We start from the raw sequence: 21,217 nt of genomic DNA on the forward strand, positions 1-21,217 counted from the left end.
GTACCACACATCCGCCTGTGACTTTCAAAATAAAATAATTCTGCACAGTCAAACGTGTAATATATTAAAATATATAAAAACCATTACGTATTTAAAGACGGAATTTAAATACTCTTGATACGTTGTATAATAATAATCACACATTATTTAATTACTTATACTGACCCAAGTTAGGCTATAGGGTAATAAATGAAAACAAAAGGTATTTAATTAACAAATTAATAAAGCGAAGGTGGAAAGCTGTGTCTATGTTCGTTGCCAACATGATGTTCCTTATTTCTAACCAGGGTCCCAGGGATCAGCTGGAGCCTGTCCCAGCTCTCTTTGGGTGACAGGTCACCAGTCCATCACAGGGTCACATAGAGACAAACAACCTCACACACTCACAGTCACTCCTATGGGCAATTTAGAGTCACCAATCAACCTGACATACATGTTTTTGGATTGTGGGAGGAAACCAGAGCACCTGGAGAATCGTAGTATTTATTTTAAATCTTATGTTGTTAATCCTGGAAGACAAAACATGGGACGATTTAGTGTAGTTTAGTAATAATATACACTATGACAGGTTAAAATGGTACAAGCATAAAAGACAAAAGAATAGGAGTATGTAGGCGTTATAAAATGAACAATAATAAAAATCAATTTAGCTCCTCCTATTTCAAAGTGCTGGTAGTCTGCATAATGGTTCATTTTCACAGTCACGGCGATTAAATTCAAATAGACCCCTCATTAACTTCATTAGCCTCAGCTTTTTCTTTTAAACGTGTAAACTTCTTTCTCCAGCTTTGGTTATCCGTTTTGTTTTTTCTGAATAATCACCTAACTGTTGTTGAGCATATAGCACAGCTAGTCTTTAAACACTTACTTGAAAAGAACAGGTTACATATCAGACCTAATTAACATCGGTGAAGATCTGCCATTATCTTGTGGTTCAGGTGCTCGGTCCCTTGTGTACTACAGGTAACCAGCGCATTAATGGTCTAATAAACCACATGAGAAACTAGTTAAAAAGATGTGTGCTTTTACTTTGAAAACCAATGGATCAACTTACCAATTTTTCTGTCAGCCTGCGATCTTCCACCGCTGGAGGATCACAACCCGCCCTGCGACCTCAGCACAAGGTGTGTTTGTGGATCAGCATGTTAAACGTGTGTGTTATGAGACTGATGTTGGCTGCTGCTCCTGAATCCTCTGTCGTCTTATCATTTAAGTTACACACTAACATCAAATCAATTCATCGAAAATTTCATCTCTGGTCACTGTAAACTTTTACGGAAGCTCAACATGGCGGGGTGGGTTCTGAGAATAAACCCGACCCAGAACTTCACTTTGGATACACACTTGATAAAAATAATTTCCTACTCTGCAACACTTAGAGAAACAACAGGCTATGACTATAACATAAAATTCATAGCAAAGAAAAATATTAAGGAGAAATGCATCGCATATTGTAATTTCAAAGGGTTAATGATAGTGCTAGTCCCCAGGGAAGTAAGAGTATAACTGCATGTTTAGTTTTCCTCCCCTAATTACGTCATGATACTAGAAAGTACATTTATTTCCTTAAAAGGAAAGCCCCTATACCTCCTTCCCCCTCCTTCAAGAAAGGTGGGGGGACCTTTATAACAAAATTCATTCATAGCAATTAAACCACCATAGATGCATCTGATCAGTCACATTAAGGCTGTAGCTGAAAACCCCATTGTTTGAGGGCCGTATTTACATTATCGTGGTTCAATGTTTAATATATTAAACATCTGTAAAACCTGTAGGCTACACCTAGCAAGGTGTGTGAATTATCATCATGAAATAAAATTTTGATTATGCTGTTTACAACAAATCTGATTATCCTCTCTAGATGTAAACATTTAATATCAAAATACATCATAATGAACAGGCAACGTTGAATGCAAAGTTACCAGAAGCATTCGCATCCATGTTGACTTTACTTTTGTTCATTTGAAATAAACCCAAACTATCTCTAAAATAAAGCTGCCTCCTGTAAAATAAGACTTCAGCATTTCTTTACAACAAACACAGCAGAAATGAGAAGTGACAATGAACCAGTTAACATAATGTAAATGCCCATTCACTGTTACAGTTTCTGTAGCTTTTGCGGCTGTCAAGTACCTTTAATATAAAAGTTTAGATAAAAATACATTCACTTATGCTGAAGGACTCACTGAAAGCTGCCAACTGAATGAACAAATGTACAGGCAAATTATCTTCATCACTTTAAGGACTTTAGGTCTCAAATATGTATAAATTATAATGGAAGCATGTGTGGATGTGTATTTTATTGGGAAGGTGATTTCTCCGAGGAATTTTTCTTTTCCCACCTCCACAGGGATGTCAGGCATCATCAGACATTGTAAAAAGCAGCACCCATGAATCTAAGCTGCACTCATGAGTCTTGCTCAAGGACACAGGGTGGCTGTGCTTCCTGTAATGGCTGTGCAGATAAAACTGCACTAAATTTCTCATGTTCAGACAATAAATAGCAGCACGGCAACTAACAAAACCATAATGTATTCCCAAAACCGAAATAGAAATCATAAAAACAATCATTTGGTGGTAAAAAAAACCAAAAAAAAACAGTAACAACAAATCAGACAGAAGGCAGAACATAATCACAGCAAGAACATCATTGCAGAAGTTGACAAAATGCAACTCGGGAAATTAAAATAGCAACGGCTTCTAATTTCAGATTGACAGGCATTAATGAGCAACTGCCCAAACCTGTTAGTATGTTGACGTCATGTTGCTCATGTGAACCTGAGAATGTTGGGTAAGTCCAAATTATTTGTACTTGAAGTCAAATTAAAGACAATGAACCACATTGGTAGTTCAACAAATTGTTAATGGAAATCACATTCACATCGCCTAATGGCTATTTAATGTCCTTCTCTACCTTCAAGGTGGCATGCATTGAGATGTATTGATCAAGGTTAATGTTGGTTTTCTTATTGTATACTCTAAAGTAGTGAAAGCCCATTTAAAAGCCTTAGAAAATAACTGCAAGTCATTTCTACCAACAGAGATAAAACACTAGGGCAGTCCTTTACAGTGTACTGTACTACACGGCCCTTCACAAGTCTAATCAGCATCGTCTCACCAAATATCTGAATATTATGTTTGAGTAATATTATTCCATTAACTAGACAGTTTCTCTCCCATGATCTGTGAGCATCATGGCTATTATACAATGTCCTTATAACTTGATATTTTAGTTGTGTTAATGATACCTTTCTGAGCGCCACTTTAAGAAAAGTGTAACTTTCAAGCCCTGTAAATGTTGGTATAAAAAACAACTATAGGTCAGAGTAAGAAAGACAAACATGTGTCATAGTTGACATTGATCGGTAAGAGACCGATGTACTTATTGCACTGCTAATTGAGTCGTTATTCATGTCAAATGATTTGGTTTTAATCTCTGGCTCGTTCCATCTCAATCTTTTCTTGTACATTCATTGGTCCCTATTGTGTCCCAAAATGATGTAAATGCCCAAGTTAAGCTCAAAGTCTTTGCCACTGTAAAGTTAAATGGACGGTATCATTGCTTACTACAGGTTTTCACATAAAAAGGCCCAGTAACAATTTAGCAGTTTGTTTCCAGTGTTTTTCTTTTGTTTTGTTGATCTTCAACTCTATCTGATCCCAGACCAGCTGTGGAGATAGGAGGTCCAGCCTGAGCCACGAGACCTGGACCCCTCCTCCTCACCTGCACAAAGAAGAGCCAAAAATACCTGCTTAGAAATGATTATATCCATCATAAATTGGGCACACAAATGCCCAATTTATGGGTGTGTGTATCACTGTGTTCTTGTGTCTCTGTATGATGTTAATATTTAATAGCACAGCATAAAGCCACAATTGCCAGTTTAACAATTATATTACACAGTAACAAGTTCCATCTGCTGTGCTGTCATTTCATCATTTGTCTCATGTCATCAAAAGTTTCTAATAAAAATACACTTATATATCTAATATGTAAGAGTAGAACTATTCTAAAAAACAACATTAATGTGAAAAACAAATTTTCTATGCAATCTGGTCAGATTACTACTTTTTTTTCGTGTATTATAATATTTTATATAATACACCATCCTGATGATATGACAGTGGTGCATAGCTTTTGGTACATTTGAAATCACTGAACAGGCTCTGTCATGAGACATAAAACGTTTTCTGTATGTGTTTGTTTCATTTTTACCAATACTGTTCACCTAGTACATACTGTACCTTGTGCAATGGCAGACAGCTTGCTTTTCTCCTCTGGACTGAGCTGCAGCATGGTGTGGATAACAGGCAGGAGCGCCTGCCTCTCGCTGCCAGATCGCAGGAAGATGAACTGCAGCAGGACATTCTTCAGATATTCCAGATTGGCCACACTTTTCTCTCTCTCCTGGTTTCGCTCTAGACGGCGTACTTCACTCTTCAACAACTAGCAGGTGGAAAATATTAGCGATATTAAACCTAGAAATCCTAAGATTTGAGTCGCTGCATCTGTATTTGTGCTAAAAGTGTAAACCATATGATAACATGACATTTTACCTGATATAACAGCAGATAGGGGTGTATGTAATTACGTCAAAATCAGCTCTGTTGTATCTGTTTGACCCAGCAAAGATTGCTACTGAGCATGGTGAAAGGGCATGGGAAATGACAACACTGAATAGTACACACTCATCCTTAAGATAAGAAATTATGTTCTTAATTATTTTCCTGGTGTGACACATGCTGTGAAAAACTTCTATTGGTAAGCGAGTCTAATGTCTGGGAAAGTGAAGATAAACTTCAGTTATTTCAGAAAGAGGAAAAAGGGCATTTTGTTTTTCAAACAGTGAGAAAAAATATTTTATTAACCATTACAAATAAATGCTGAATATTCTTGTTCATAATGTATAGTGACTCGTTCGTTCTTAGTCTTAATTCAATGTTTTGTTGGTTGTACAATTATCGCGATATTCCATTAGACGGGCGAGCTACAATTTTGATCACAGTTGCTTTCCGTAGTATGCCTGTGTACGTGCCTTGTAACGTAAAGCATGGCGGCGCTCATGTTGGGAGAGAGCCATTAAAACGCTGATATTTCATCTTAGAGTAAACCGTTTTTGGCATTTAGATGTGATTTCGACACGGTCCATGATGGGATTAGAGCGTCTGCTGTGTGGGGCGCTGGAGTTTTATTCTAGACACTTTCGGCTCCTTAATATTCAGCACAAAGTCTTTCCAAACGCGTCCTTGTGGACTGAGTCCGCACCGAGCACCGGCCTGTCCAACCGGGTCACTTTCTCAGAAATTTCCCGGCACATATCCCTGCACAGATGCCGCCTGGGCGCCGCTCCAACGAAGCTGACAGCCCGTCGCAAGCTGTGCACGTCGGCCCAGCCCTCCCGGGACGTCACCCTGTTCGAGCACGACAGGACGCGCTTCTTCCGGCTCCTCTCGTTGTTTTGCGGCGGGCAGCTTCTCTTTTGGACGTACATGGCTCACTTCGCCTACACCGGACTGAGAGACACCGGGGGCGCTTCAGAGAAGGGGAAAGCCAAGGCGTCCACCACCACCACCGGACTGGCTGGGATGTGGAGCTTTGAGATGAACCTGGGGTCCAGCGCCTGGAGGTACGGTTTCACGTTGGGATGTCTGGCGATAGGGACAGGGATAGTTGGCCTCGGAACTGTGTTCTGCCGTCGGTCTGTCAGCCGGGTGGTTTTACATCAGGGAGGGAGGATGGTGACGGTTTTCACACAGTCACCTTTGGGACCCGGTCGAGGCCGGACGATAACAGTCCCACTGTCCCAGGTAGCCTGTTACGCCCACAGACAAGAGTCCCCCTCTTTCATCCCCCTCAGGGTGAAAGGACACAAGTTCTACTTTCTTCTGGACAAAGAGGGGACCGTGAAAAACGCTAGGTTGTTTGATATCACTGTTGGGGCCTACCGAGCAATTTAAGACGGGTTTTCTGTGTTCAGAAATAGATATGCCATGCCAGCTTCATATTGATTGTTTCTCTTCACTGAAATAAAATCTACAAGCTCAAGAACATGGACTGGTTTTTGTTCATTTATGCTTCGTTTCACATGACATGCAGATCCTGTTAGCACTGTGTGGAACTGAAATAATCAGTAACTATTCAGAAAAATAGTTAATTCTATACCCCGTGCTTTGTGACTGTTGACCTGTTGAAAACAATCAGTATTAGATTTGAGTAAATTGCGATTTGCTTTTTCACTTATATATTGTAACCCAAATAATAAATGAGAAACTAATCAGCAGATGAGCAGATAATTAAAATATGAGTTTCCAAATATTGTCAGAATTAAAAGTTTTAGATAAAGATTTCAAATGATGTTATAAAACACTCGTAGGCCTACTTGATGTTTAAAATTTGGAATAAGCAGTGTGTAATTTTAAATGTATTCAAGTTAAAAGAATAGTTTGAACAAACTGTTAGAAAAAGTGGACAGATGACCATTTTTGTGTAATCTGCATGTGTGTGTATAGACATACTGTGATCTGTTCCATGAGAACAGCGTTGGTAGCCTCAGTTTCATGCAGTAGGCTGTTCATATGCTCTAGGCTACGTGTTGCTGTGGTCAGCTTCTGACTTAATTCTTCTTTGGTAGGCTCCACCGTCCACACAAATGGCTCTAGAGGTGAAATCCAAGGTTAAACCATGAGCTGAACCCCTGGTATGAGAACTTCATGGGCACAAAAACTATTTGTCATTTTGATGCAGCATAGATGATCATGTGAAGTAAGCCAGTCTCATTATGTACGATATTCCTCACAGAGACGATAAAAAGAGATACAAAATAATTAACATTTCCTAAATTTATACTGAAATAGAATCTTTACCGTTTTCTAAGTTCCCAATTACTGACCCAAACAACGACAGCAACAGGACAACTAATGTTTTTGATTGTTATGTTTCAGTCACAGAATGAATATGCAACTTTAGAGACAAATTATGTATTGTACTTGGGATTTTGTAAAGTGAATTAATGTCATGGGTGCACTTCTCTGTTCAAATGCACCTTGTTTTGGGTCTGGAGACATGAGAAGCTGCTCCAGAGAGAGTATGGGTGTAAGCGCAGGAGAGGGGCTCTCAGTGTCAGTCGTCTCCATACCCTCACCCTCCTCCCTGGCCATTGACTGGAGGTCGCTAAGGGCCACCAGTCCCAGCCCTGCCTGGTTTGGATCTGTGTTTCTTCGCTGAGGGTCGGATGCTAGAGGCTTACGGATTGACTGGACCAACGCTGCACCTGAAATAGGGTGAAAGAACAAACTCTTTTTACCAGAAAGCAGAGAATGTGATTAACAACAGAAAACTGACTTTTAAAATACAATTAATGGTGCTCGGTGTGTGGATTACATAAACTAGTATTAACATTAAAACCAAGATAAAATGACAGATTATGATGTATTCATTTCATTCTCTAATTAAGTAAACTTAGATTCACCATGACATGCTTTCAGAAACAGGCAAGAACCTCTACACTATTTCATTGTGACATGAGGGGGCACCAGACACACTCTGGTGATAACCAGCTCGGCTGACATAAACAATGACAAATGTGAAGTGAAGGATGAGGAGCTTCAAAGAGTGGGTGGACGAAGGAGAAGATTGTGATTAATGTACCTGGACCTGAACCACGAGGCCAGACTCCTAAACCAATCCTGTCAACTTCCCACCTAACTAAGGTGCTCTGCAGGCATTAAAGTCTAGCCACATTTGTTGCCTTATACAAGTCTACATACATGTTTTACCTCAGCCATAATGGTCCAGGGCCAGCTTTAAAACTCAGTACTGTATTTCAGTACTGGACTACACCAAAATATCTTTAGTCTATAATGAGTAATATCACTACTACTACTGTTGATATCACACCCCTTGTTATAGCAAGCTTCGAAACATGCAGATAAATGCTGAGCTCAGTCTCAGCAAAGCGACAAGAGCCAATAACACAGAACTGCAGAGAAAACTGTGGCCTCCATGAGTGTCTAGGCTGTAAAAGGCTGTTTTTGGAATTAATATTTGTAGCCTGTGCTTATGCACTTGTGTTTGTTTAAATTAAATAGTGAAATTGACCAAACATGACAATAAACATATATCAATTTTATTTTATTTGTTACAGTTGATTCATAGAAAAAAATAGGGAGTGGAGCCCTCTCGGAGGACAGCAATTTTATGAACCACCTGCTCAGTAAGGCCAGTAAAACACACTGATGTTGAAACCTTTTGCATTTTAAGTGCCATCAAATCCCAATATAGTGGTAAAAAGGTTCAAATATGACTTTCAATAAAAGCTAATATTGGCCCCATATACTGGACTAATCCTGGTGTGCATGTGTGAGCCACTAATGAGGAGTCTCTCCAGATGCCACAATGAGCTGTTTGCCACACTGGGAGGCGGGAGCGGAGCTGAGGAGCTTTGCCAACACCTGGCCATGCTGAACTGACAGCAAAGAAACACACATACAAGCACACACACCTGCCTTTCCAAGTCATTACTATGTGTGCATTTGCTGTTAGACTCCAGAGGGCAGCTGTGTGGGAGGTGATGAATGAGCTTCCACTGCTGCTCTAGTGATACACACCAACACCCCCACCCTTCCCCAATTTTATCTCCAATCTCATCTCATAGAAGAAGAGAGTAAACAAGATGGAAAACATCATCACTCTCAACACTTGATGCTTTGATACGTCTCTAGATGTGATTCATGCTTGACCCTACTACTATATGATTAAGCTGTTGTTGTTACCTTTCGAGTTGTCCTTTTCCACTACTAGTACTTGTCCAGAGTCAGGTCTATTAAATTCAACAGTTTTTAATTAGCTTTAGTGCTTACTGTTCTGACTCTGCAGGCTGAAGAGTTGTTCCTCAACACGAGTCAGCTGGCCCTGCAGAGTCTCCACGATCGCTCGGTGGTCGTCCTGCACCTTCCTCAGCTGCTCCCTGTAGGTCTGACGCTGGGTCTCGACCTGGGAAGACAGGTCAGCCTGAGCCTGCGTCAGGTCTGACCGCAGAGCCACGTTCTCAGACTGTACTGACAGGAGCCTAGAGTTGGAAACAGAGTGAGAACAAAATAAAAAAGGTGAGAGACTGCTCATTTAGTGATGAATCAATAGGAAAGGTGTCTGACAGGAAAGGGGAGAGGAGAGTTACACGTATTTGTCAGGTCCAATCAGGTGTTCCCAGCGTGTGTGCCTGTGTGCCATGATTGCAAACTCACATCAGAAGAGGAAAGGTCAGATTGGAAAGACAACAGAAAAGAAGCATATGGGAAGCTCCAAAAAAAAAAAAAGAATATGTCAACAATATGGTAGTATGGTAAATTTCAGACAAGGCAGTTTCAGCTACCAACCAAAACAAACCAGTCAAGCCAACTCACCTCTCACGGAGCTCTGCCTCCTTGCTAACAGTTTCTTGGAGCATTTTGTTGTGTCTCTCCAGCAGAGTGTCATGTTCAGTCTGGAGCTGCTGCAGATCGACTGCACTGCTCTGGAGACTCTGCTGGCTCTCCGTCAGTCTGGTCCTCAGCTGTTCTACCTGGGAGGACAATTGCTCCCTGCCACACATATCACAGTCATTACATTCATATTACTATAACAGTGTTAACCGATACATACTCAGCCCTCTTTATTGTGCTTCATGGAGTGTCTACCTGTAATTTCATTACATTAACATTGAAATTCTTCCAAAGGTCCTGTATTGGTCAGACTGAAGCTGTGTTATCAGGTCTAACATTAGCATTCATACTGCAAATGACTTTCCCTTGTGTTACACAAAATGAACCAAAATGAATATGACCACTCAAAATTAAATTAAAGCTGAAAGACAGAACTTTACAAATTACAAGCTTCACTTTATGCACAAAGCTAACACAAGTCAAGCTCAACAGGTTTTCTTTCACCTCAGTGGTATCCCTGTACAGACACAATATACAACTATGCTTTCTGACTGCCTTCCTGGATGTTCCTTTGTGTGTAACTTCTACAGAGGTGTTGTCCTTACCTCTCTAGTTTGCCAGAGTCTCCCTCACTTTGACTGGCGGTTTTGCTTTTCTGCTGTTTGAGCACATTGTGAACTCGCACCTTGTAGCTCTCAAACTCGCCTGTTGTTGCCATAAGTTCAGCCTGGAATCAACAAGATCAAGAAGAAATACACAGTTAATAACACAGGCTTACCATATATTAAACTTTTATGCGCTCTCCAACGAGGACAAATGCGGCCCCTGAATTGGGACACAGCTACAGCTTGTGACAAAGCAGCAGAAAGCTCATGCTCAATTTTTTAGGCCACTCTCACTCTCTCTGAGTGTAAATATCTGAGGAGAATTAGACAATTATGTTAAATTCAGTGTGAAAACACTGTGACCAAGTAATCTCTTACTCATTGGGAATTTCTCATCTTTTCCGCCATATTCTCCATGCAAAAACCTTTCCACACACTGATCAAAAAAATCCATAAAAATATCTCGGACTGCGGTGCTGAGCTGCTTTGAATGAAGCAATGAGAAAGAGCAGTAAGGAGATGAGGGAAAACCAAAAAGCTGTAAAGGCTGCATAATAAAAGTTTTAATGGAATACAAAAAAATGCATGGCAAGAAAAGAACAGAGATTTTCACTGATAAAAAAAAACTTCTAATAATACTGGTCAAAAGTACCACAAAATGCAACCTCCAAAATGATCATAAAGTTATAAAGTTGAATTAACACTTTTTCAGGATGGCAGATGGGAAAATGAGCAGCTTTTATACTAAAGGACAGAAAAAGAGCTGATTGTAAAAATGTCAGAACAACTGGCTAAGCTGTTGTTATTACCAATTTTGGAAGTTAGCAAGCAGCAAAGTTGATAGTAAATTCTGAAAACTTTATGAGATGCCCATCATTGATGGGCAGTGACATTCTATGTCATTTTTTTTTTATTGTTGCATTCATCTATGTTAAAAACATACACACCCCCATATAAACAATATTGGCAGTCTAATTTTTGTTAGGCCTAATTGATATAAATCCTCCTTCCCCTTACTGAATTCCCATTTGTAATTTGACAAAAGTTAAAAAAAAAAAAAAAAAAAATCAGTGTTTGTACCTTAGCAGTGTCTCTCTCCTGCTGCAGCCTGTTGATGCGCTGCTGCAGGGAGCTGCTGGTTCTTTGTTGCTGTTCCAGCGCTGACCTCAGCTGCTCCTGCAGACGATGGCGCTCGGCCGTGAGCTCACACACCTCAATCTAATCACATAAACACACACACACACTTTAACTTGTGATTTATGCATGATCAACATTCATTTTCAAAACTATGTATTTTAGCCAAAAGGGAAGAAGTTTTGCCTGGTGTCTGTGTTACCTTGGTGCTTTCTAGCTGCTGTTGGTTAGCTTCTAGCTCTCCTTTCAGAGAGGCCTGCACCATCATGAGGGAGCTCTCCTAAACTCATGCACACATGCGCGCACACACAGACACACACACGCATAGTGAGAGCCCCATATATGCAGACACACCAACGCATACGATTGATTACCTATCTCAGGGCCCACACATTGTTGCATAACACTATTTATGTTTATTAGGCTGCAACATTGCACATAGTAATATGGGATCACGGTTACACACCCACACAGACATATACACAGAAACAGACCTGTTTCTTGGCATCGGCCAAGTCCTTTTTAGTTTTCACCAGCAACTGTTTCATCTTGGAGGTCTTCTCCTCCCCATGGTCCAGCTGGGACTTCAAAGCCTCTGGAGACAAAAATACACATGCACATATGTCACATGTACACACCCAAATAGACACACAAATGTAGTTTGAGCAGTTTTTCTTTCATTTTACAGCTTGACAGTGAGCAACAGGGAAAGTGGACAGGGAGGGAAATTACATGCAACAGCATTTTCCAGCTGAGAACCCTGCAGCTACATGAGTTGCATGATAGCAAATCACTAGGGCCCTGCAGGAATAATAGCTGTTTACTATCAGTGAATGCAGTTTGGTGTTCCTAAGACTAGCATGGATCAGTGCTGCATGATACATGCAGGAAAAACTATTTTGCAGATGAACAGTGCTAAAGTTAATAATCGTGCTACATAAGAGAAACTGTATTCTGTGATATTTTTCTCAGTGTAAATATGAACATGGCATTCATACCGATTTCCTGTTTGAGCGTTTCTTCTTTCTGGGTGAGTGAGTTTATCTGGCGCTTTAACTCTTCAGCCTGCTCATCTCCTTCTGAGAGTTTGCCATTGAGCTCTTTCACCAGACGCTCGTAGTCTGCCATCTCCATGTCGAGCAGAGAGCTCTGCTGGGCCTCCTACAGGCACAGTCAACATAATACATCACTTCAGAGAACAAAGCGAAAACCTCCTGTCTGTGTCCGTCAGGTCATTTATGTCAGACCTTTAGTTATAAAAATATGTAGTTTGGAATTAAAGCTCATTTATAATATCTGACTGTATCTGTTGTAAATGTATTGACCATTTCACAGTGCGTATGATCTTCAGTTTGAATTCTTAACTCCTTTAAGCAGAGGTGTCAAACTCCAGTCCTCCAGGGCTACTGCCCTGCTTCTCTTCTAACTATCCCTGCTCTTGCAGCTTCTTATTGGCTGAACACACCTGATCCAGGTCACCTGCAGTGGGTAGTTGGATAACAAGCAATTTATAACAAGCTAGTTCTACCTGTTTTTGTGTGTTCCCAGATATTTTTAAATAAGAAACTTGGATATGACAGTAAAATTGTGACATGTTCCTTCATCTGTAGTTGAGTGTGTAACCGTGTGTGCTGTGTGCTGTGGGGTAAGGGGACAGTGCTAGCTCATATGGTGACCTTTAAGAACCCTAAATTATTTAAACATTCAATTATTACAATTAAAGACCGACAATAAAATTTTCTCTTATGTGGCAAGCTTTAAACAAAATCAAATTTTTTTACAGATTTTACCCCTTTCTTTCTTATTTCATGCTGTATATATTTTAGTTTAATTCCAGTGTAGTTTATAGTTATATAAATATTATATAGTTATATATAATATACCATTATAATATATTTAGTGCTATTTGAACAATAAAATAATAACAATGCTCAATTTAAATTTGTTGAACTTTAGTGCCCAATGTATTATTTTATGTTTTATACAGTATCAACATTAAAAATACAATGCTTGTTAAAAATACAGTGTTAGTACTGGCTGTACTAACAAGGCAGACAAATAGCAAAGCCAGACCTCCAGGCAGCTTCCATGTACCCTGCTGTACTATGTAGGTCTCAACTAATGGAAAAGCAACAAGCACCTCCTGTGCTGTGGGCAGGAGTTGATCTCTGAGAGGTGCTGCTGTAGCTGCAGGCTGGCCATCACTAGTCTAGTCGCTTGGCTGGTCAGACCCTCAGAGACACACTAGTTTCTAAAAAGCATTTGTGGGTTAGAGTGTGTGTACCTTGCGTAGTTGCTCCAGCTCCTGGGCAGTCTGCTGAGACTGCTGCTGCTGCTTATGGAGCTGGGCTGTCAGCTCTTCTACTTCCTTCATAGCAGATGACAAGTCCTGGAGAGGCAATGAATTACACATACACATGCATACAAAGGGGTTTTCAGTTAGCCCAAATCCCACTGCAGATTTAGTTTTAAGAAATAAATTATGACATGAAAAATACTATTTGCAAAAAAAAAAATAAATTCTATAATACACCACACTGTGTGTGGTGTATTATAGAATTAGCTAAAATACAGAGTCCGGCTTGACATCTGACCAGTTCACACTAAACACTAAACAACTGGCAGGAAGACAGAGTGCCCATGTCTCCTAATTTCTCTACCTTGATCTTCTGTTCCTTCATAGCTTTCTCAGCGAGTCGATCTCTGTCCAGACTGGCGGACTGTCTCTGCAGCTCCTGGTTCTGAGCTTCCAGCTGCCTGACTGTGTTCCGCATGGTCTCCATACCAGCCAGTAAGTCCTCCTTCTTACTGCTGAGAGTCTCCTTCTGTAAAAGCATAAGTGCTCCAGATTAGTCTCACTGTAACCTTAGACACCCAAATGTCTCAAGAATAAGGCATTGGCTGCAACACAGTATGTGGTATGTTCAGAGGCATGTTTTGACTCTGATATCCTGAAGTTGTAATTTAGATGAAGGTACCAGGAACACGTCCAACTAAAATTTATTTTAATGAGCTTCACTGATCCATCACTTTTAAGGCACTGCAGGATGCTGCTTTCTCAAAATGCTATTCATGTCTGTGATGATTACTCTATGATCTTCACTTTGAAGAGGATTGTCTAACTTAAATTTTAAAATGTTTCAACATTTTCACTTGAAAAACCTGCATGAACACGTGACGCATTTGAAAGTCATTCATGCAAATCTGACAGCAGCAGGCTCTGTGGGCTTTCTCTGGAAGGACAACCGAAGCTGAGGCAGCGGCTGCCACCTCCCATCATCTGTCATCCAAACACTGAAATTATGATTGGTAAACAGAGATGTCCAGGTGCACTCTGAGATCCCCAACTCACTTCCAGCCTCCATGCTCCCCCTCAGACCCATGAGCGAACATGAGAGTAACCCACAGTTTCAGAAAATGGTGCTGCACTAGCTAGCACACAGCAGATGGAAGCTATACTCTGCTCCATTTACCTGCCTGTTGTTCTCTCATTGGAAAGAGACAGTTATGAGCACAGGGAGAAGATCACGTATAAATATAATTTCTCCCTAGCTCACCCAGTCACATCTGATAGGATATTTGTGGGTGCTGGGCTGTCAAGCATAGCGGGGTAAAAATGACGCTGGCTAAAATGCTTTACTGTAAATCACATGGAAACTGAGTTATACGACAAGTATTGGAGAGATGTATTACTGTACAAAGTGCTGCTGCTTAGATTTACTGGAGGGTGCAGGCAGTTTGTGTGTTTGTTAGTGGTAAAGTGTGGGTGGGGGTGATTGAGTGTGTATCTCTGTTACCTGTGTGACAGCACTGCTGAGTCGTTTGGTCAGCTCAGCAATCTGTCTCTCTGCTACCTCCACCTTCTCCCTCTCCTTATCCAGTTGCTCTGTTTGCTTGTCGTAATCTATCTGCAGGTTCTATGCATGCACACAGGCACACAAAAATATTCATTCATTAGAGGAAGACAGTTGAGCAGCTCAGTGAAGGTAAACACCATGCATCTCAAATATGAACTGCATTTACGTTTGAGTATGGGACAAAACTCTCATTAGACACAACAGAGTGGTTTCTTCTCTAATGAAGACTCGGTCACAAAGCACAGTGCAGTCTGGGGACTGTTTACAGAGACCACTGGGAGTGACATCACATGCAGAGTCTTGTTTAGAAGAGAGTGTCCTTCCATTTGGCAATAGTGAGCATACTACTAAGCAAATTCTTAGTAATCAAAACTGTATTTTGGGACGTGTTAAACTGTACTTTTATTTTGAAGATAATCAAACTATGCCGTGACATCTGATACACCTGGATGCCAGCAGTTCTGCCACTGTAAACACTGCACTGTGTTGTCTATGTTCTGAACTGTCAGACAATAAGCAATACTGATTAGCCCTAGAGCCCTCTGTAAAATGGGCAGTAACAGAACTTAAGCAGGATAATTTGGTAGTTTTTTCAATATTGCACAGTCTCTTTTCAATACTGCACACTCTCCCACCTTATAGCCTTCAGCACCATGGATGATATCTTTCATAGAGCTGTTCACTTTTTCCCTCTCAGCTTTCAGTGATTCTACTTCCTCCTTGAGCATTGCAACCTGGAAAAAAAAAATCAGAAATCAAAAATATATATGCAAGAGTGTATTTCTATTTCCTATTAATGTTCTAACTACTGCAACATGACATGCCATGTATATTTATTTTGTCATGTTCAAAATATTCTCATATTCTTATAATCTTGTAAAGTAATGGTTAACACACTAGCCTTTAGGTACAGTTTAAGAATCTCATTCTTCACTCTACCTCTTTCTTACTGATGTCCAGCTCCTTCTTTGCTTTGACAGCAACTGCCTTGATTTTATTTATCTTTTCATCCTTGTCTTTGTTTTTTTTCTCCAGGAGAGCTGCAGGAAGCACAAGTTAGAAAGCTCAAAATTATTGTTTTAGTTAGAAAGAAAAGCAGGCAATTTAAAGCCTATTTTACTAAAATAACAGTTTAAAACCATTTGAAATATTTCTACTCATTAACATGAATGAGTGTCACCTTCATACCTATTTTGTTTGTGATCTCATTCTCTACATTTTCTTCAGAGGCAGCAGACTGGGCAACAGACTCCTGAAAGTGCCAAAGGAAACAGCTTTGAGAATGTCTGGTTTAAAAAGCTCTGATGCAAACTGTGTACACTAATCAAAGAAAATATGATCAATGACAACTGAAAAAAATCAAACCTTTTCTGCTGTATTAACATTATTCTAAGATAAACCTGACATATAATGAGCTCCACTTACCTGAAGAGCAGCCACCTCGCTCCTCAACTGAGATATGAGTGAGTCTTTCTCCATCAGCTGTTCTCTGATCTCTCCTCTCTCTTTCTCCATCTTCTCTCTCTCTTCTTCCATTTCACCATTCTCCTTCTCTTTCTCTTGAGTTATCAGAGAAATCTGAGCCTGCAGTTTGTGATTCTCATCATTCATCCTCTCGGTGACCGACTTTATATCCTGAAGGTCTCTTTGCAGCCCTTCGGTGTCCTTCACCACCTCTTCCAGATTGGTTCTCAACATGTTCCTCTCCTGTTCCAGCTCTTTGACGTGGACCTGGAGCTCCTGTTGCACGTCCTCTATTCTTCTCTCTCCATCAGGCTCTTCAAGACTACGCAACAAAAGATTCCTCTCCTTTTCCAGCTCATCTACATGTGCTCGGAGCTCTTCAGTCTCTGCAGTGGAATTTTTGAGGATTTCAGCTTGATCTTCCTCCAGAGCTTTAATGGTCTTGTGGGCCTGCACTGTCTCCTCTGTCAGTGAATTCAACTGGACCTCCAGGTGACGTTTTTCAGATGTCTCCTGCTCCAGCTGAGCCTTCAGGTCTGCCAGCTTGGAGGCCAAAAGCTCCCTCTCTTCCTCAGCTTTGGAAAGCTCCAACGATGCCTCTTCCAGTTTCTGAAGGAGGTCGGTCTTTTCCATAGAGAGCTCTTTGACAGAAAGCTCTAAAGCAGAAACCACCTTCTGTCTTCTTTCCACCTGCTCTTTCAGGCTCTCTTTCGCTTGTTCTATCTTTTTCTTCTCTTCTTTTAGATGCTGCACTTCATCCTCTTTTTCTTTTTCCAAACCTTTCAACTCCTTCTCTTTCTTCTCTCTCAGCAAAAATACCTCTTTCTCTTTCTCCTCCAGCTCCCTCTCTAATTCTTTTGCTCTCTCGTCACTGAGCTTTTGCATTTCTTCTTCTCGGAGTTGAAGCAGAGATTGCAATTTATCTCGCTCTTCAGTCAGTGTGTTGACCATCTCCTTAAGGTCTTCAGTCATATTTTCATTCAACTGCAGTTGGGAGAGAATCTCCTCATTCTGCCTGTTCATCTCCTCCATAGACTTCCTCAGGTCACAGACTAAAGTTCCTTGTTCCTCTGCAGATGCCTGGAGGTTCTGGTCCTCACCTGTGGAACCTTCGAGCTTCAGGTCTTTGTTCTTCTCCATCAGAGTGTTTTTTTCCTCTGTAACCTCTCTGACCCTCACCAACAGTTCATCTCTCTCCTGGCTGAGCTGTTCAATCTTCTCTTGGAGTTCTTGTACCTTATTAGCCCCCTGCTCCTTCATGGCATTGTACTGCAGAACAAAATTGTTGGTCTTCTCACCCAGTTCTGTCTCCACACCTTTAAGTATGTCCCTCATGTGCTGACAATCAGACAGGGCAGAGTCCCTCTCCCCGATCAAGCTCTCACACTGAGCTCTCAGCTCCTGGTTCAACTTCTGCTGCTCCTCTAGTTTCAAGATGTCTTGGTCTTGGGCAGATCTGACTGCTGACTCAGTATCAAGAAATGTTACAGAGTCATGGGTGGTACTTTCCCTATTCATCTGCATCTCATTGATTTTGAATTCCAGCTCTTCCCTCTCCATCTGGAATTCCTCCTTGGCCCTCTCCAGCTCTGCCTCGAGCTCTCCTTTCACATTACTGAGCAGGGTGAGCTCGTCCTGTAACATGGTATTCTGGGCTTGAAGCTCTTCCAGAGCTGCTTTCAGTCTTCTGGTCTCTGTCTCCTCTCTATCACTGGGGCTGGGTTCAGCCTGACTGAAGCCAGACAGCTCCAGCATTCTGGCGATACCTGAGCCACGAGCAGGTTCCTCATCCTCCTCTTGCACATCCTGCAGGTAGCTGTCTGGAGAAATTAGAGTAATATGCATATTAAAAGTAATGTTGATTTTCATTTAATTTCTTCATTTAAATTTTTTACTTACACACTAAGCAGCTAAGAACTAAGTTGTTCTTTCATATGCCTTTAAAAATGTTCCCCTATGCAATACTGAAAACTGTTCGTTAAAATAAAATTATTTTCCCTAATATTTCAATCAATAGTTGGTTTTACTGGCTTGTCACCTAAAATGATGGGCAGTAGACAAAACAGGATAAAACTTATGTTGACTAAAAAATTAAAAATGAACAGTTCACATAAGTCATCATAAAAAAAACAGACAAATCACTCAATAATTAATAAATCAGTCACTATATAATCATTAATTCAAACTTGTTCCATTTGGGCTGGCTCTCTGCTGTTGTGAATATGTTATTGATTCAACAAGTAAAACTACCTCCTCGAAACAGGAAGTATACTTCACTGTAACAAAGCCAGTGGTTTATGTTCTGATCACTGTCCTTGAGTGGCATGCTGTTTTACCTTTGAGAGCGAGCTGTTCGGTCAACTCCTCATGGAGCAACATGAGACGCTCCCTCTCTATCTCACAGTCCTCTTCCAGGGCCTTCATTTCCTCCTCATGTTGCAGACTCTTCTGAGACAGCTCTTCCTTCAGGTTCTCCACTTCCTGCTGAGCCTCTGTCAACTCCCTTTGGTGGCGCTCCTGTAGCTCTGCAATCTCCTGGGATTTTTGCTCTTGGATCGCTCTCAGTTCAGCTTGTAGAGTTTCACGCTGAGCCTCTAAGCAACGATGGACTTCTGCCGCACTCTCATTTGCATTGGCGTGTTCAGCTTGGCGCTCCCTCTCTCTTTCACTCTCCCGCTCCCTGTCACTCTCTTCTCGCTCTTTGAGTAATTTCTGAAAATGAGCCACTTCTTCTTGGTGTTTGTTATTAGATTCCTTAATACAGTTCTCTAGGGTCTTGATCTTCATTTGGTGGTTTTCTAGGACACGGTCCAGCTCTCCTTGTAGCACCGCTATATCATCCTGCACAAAATAACAGTCAGGCACATGTTGCAAGAATTGTTATGAACATACATCCAGTCTACAGATATACACCATATTTCATACAATGTAAAACTAGATGTCATTTGCTCTTCTTTTTCACCTTGGCTTTTTGCTTGGTCCTTTCTAAATCTTTACGAGACTGTGCAAGACTTTGCTGAGTTTCTGCTTTCTCCAGTAGCAAGGCATCCATCCTCTCAGTGAGCTCCTATAGAGTCACACACATCATTCAGATAGTACAGTATAAATATAGATTGTGAATATTTTTTGCAAACACATTCCCTACACACCAACCTGTATCAGTGTGGAGTCATCTGAAATGCTGTTACTCTTTTTGGACTGCTGATTGAAGGATTCAACTTCTTTTTCCAGATCTGATAAAAGAAATAATATAATGTCACAAAGCCACAGAGTCAAACACAAACACAGCACTAGCGACATCTCTACCTACCTGCACATCTGCTCTTCATTTTCTGCAAAGCAGCCATCTGCTTCTTAGCAAACTTGATAAGGTCATCTTTGGACAGTGTGTCCAGCTAAGAATAAGGTATGACAAAAGTAAAGAAGGATCAGTCTACACAAAAACATATCTAAATGTGAATTGTGTTACATATTTAGACACACATTACAGAATTTCGATAGACATTCTGAGAAATTATGTTGCGTGTGCTCCCTGAATTGAAGTACCTTTGACTTAGGTGCACCTGCTGGTGATGGAGCTGGTGATGGAGCTGCAGAGTCCGCTCCGGCACCACCAGGGTCCTGTTACAGTGAAAGAGGACAAACGGAAATGACAAAGCTAATTATGGTCACATTACAACAAACATATTAAAAAGTGATATTAAATCTTTCAGGAATGCTATAGCACATGGCATGGCATTCCCTTTAAATCACCAGTGTCACACTCAGCACAGTATTTCCTTTGCAAAATCTTTAATTTAATGTTGTTCTGATGCCAGAACAAACTTTAGTGTTGACATAGAACGTTTTAAAAATATTTTTAGTTTTATTAGGAACCACATTTCTGTACGGCATATATAGATCAAACAAAATACTATAAATTTCTGCTGTAAAAACGTTTGTCTATGAATCAACATACACACAAATACATTGGGTGGAGGAGGAAAATTGTGCCAACCACGTTTGTAAGCTTACTTCGTTAAAATGTGAAGATACACCACGGTTAATATATCACAGAATAATACATAGTTAAGTTAATACTTAAGAGTACTGTCATATGTAACTTGACTGTCAGTATTCAGCTGTGGATAGGAGCTCGTCAGTAAACAGAAGATAATATGAGCAGTTCAGCGGAACCAATTCATTAATTATATCATTAGCTAATAACCTGCACTACGAAGTCGTGTCAGTGGCTAACAGCTAATGCTAACCCTTACCTCCATCTCAGTCGATGTGCTGGTCAGCCACTCCTCAGTCGTCTGCCAAGCACAGAGAGGTAAGAGTTAACTCCAGCGGTCAAAGTCAAAGCAGTACCTAAAATGACTTCTGATTCCTTAGAGATTTAACACGAAAACATCCCCTCTGTTTTGGTTTTAAGTTAACAAGCTAGAGCACCGGCTTGCTTCCGCAAACGTCAACCAAGTGACGCCATCACAACTTACGTCACAAGTTAAACAGGATATTTTATCCGGACACGCGAGAAATCCGAAACCAGAGTCCGGGTTTTGTCCTAACTGCGTCTCGTACTCTGGCCACTTGTGCTGAGGAAATCTGAAGTTACTGCACATTATTCACCACGACGAACATGACATGCTTTAAAAAGTGAACATTTACTGGTAATAACTTTTAACTAACCTGCTGTCAAGAAATGACTTACTAACAATGGTCTTAAACCACTTTTTATTGCAGCGCACTTCT

General features: G+C 40.7%; 2 protein-coding genes across 2 annotated transcripts; one reads left to right on the top strand and one right to left on the bottom strand.

Annotated features, from left to right (window-relative positions):
• Positions 1-2,285: 2,285 nt before the first annotated feature.
• On the bottom strand, positions 2,286-20,938 carry gcc2 (GRIP and coiled-coil domain containing 2). Its single transcript, XM_026295473.1, has 24 exons — positions 20,737-20,938; positions 20,027-20,101; positions 19,791-19,875; positions 19,634-19,713; positions 19,443-19,547; positions 18,817-19,321; positions 16,442-18,300; positions 16,205-16,268; positions 15,956-16,056; positions 15,652-15,750; positions 14,957-15,076; positions 13,820-13,984; positions 13,444-13,548; positions 12,158-12,320; positions 11,654-11,754; positions 11,362-11,439; positions 11,106-11,243; positions 10,026-10,147; positions 9,403-9,579; positions 8,860-9,068; positions 7,044-7,271; positions 6,517-6,656; positions 4,246-4,447; positions 2,286-3,724 (listed from the first exon to the last, which is right to left on the bottom strand). The coding sequence occupies exons 1-24, from the start codon at positions 20,740-20,742 to the stop codon at positions 3,651-3,653; spliced, it is 5,001 nt and encodes a 1,666-aa protein (XP_026151258.1). The 5' UTR covers positions 20,743-20,938; the 3' UTR covers positions 2,286-3,650.
• Positions 5,033-6,051, top strand: tmem223 (transmembrane protein 223). Its single transcript, XM_026295474.2, has one exon. The coding sequence runs from the start codon at positions 5,149-5,151 to the stop codon at positions 5,956-5,958; it is 810 nt and encodes a 269-aa protein (XP_026151259.1). The 5' UTR covers positions 5,033-5,148; the 3' UTR covers positions 5,959-6,051.
• Positions 20,939-21,217: the final 279 nt, after the last annotated feature.

This window comes from Mastacembelus armatus, chromosome 21 (genome assembly GCF_900324485.2).
Source record: "Mastacembelus armatus chromosome 21, fMasArm1.2, whole genome shotgun sequence".
NCBI classification, from domain to species: Eukaryota; Metazoa; Chordata; class Actinopteri; order Synbranchiformes; family Mastacembelidae; genus Mastacembelus; species Mastacembelus armatus.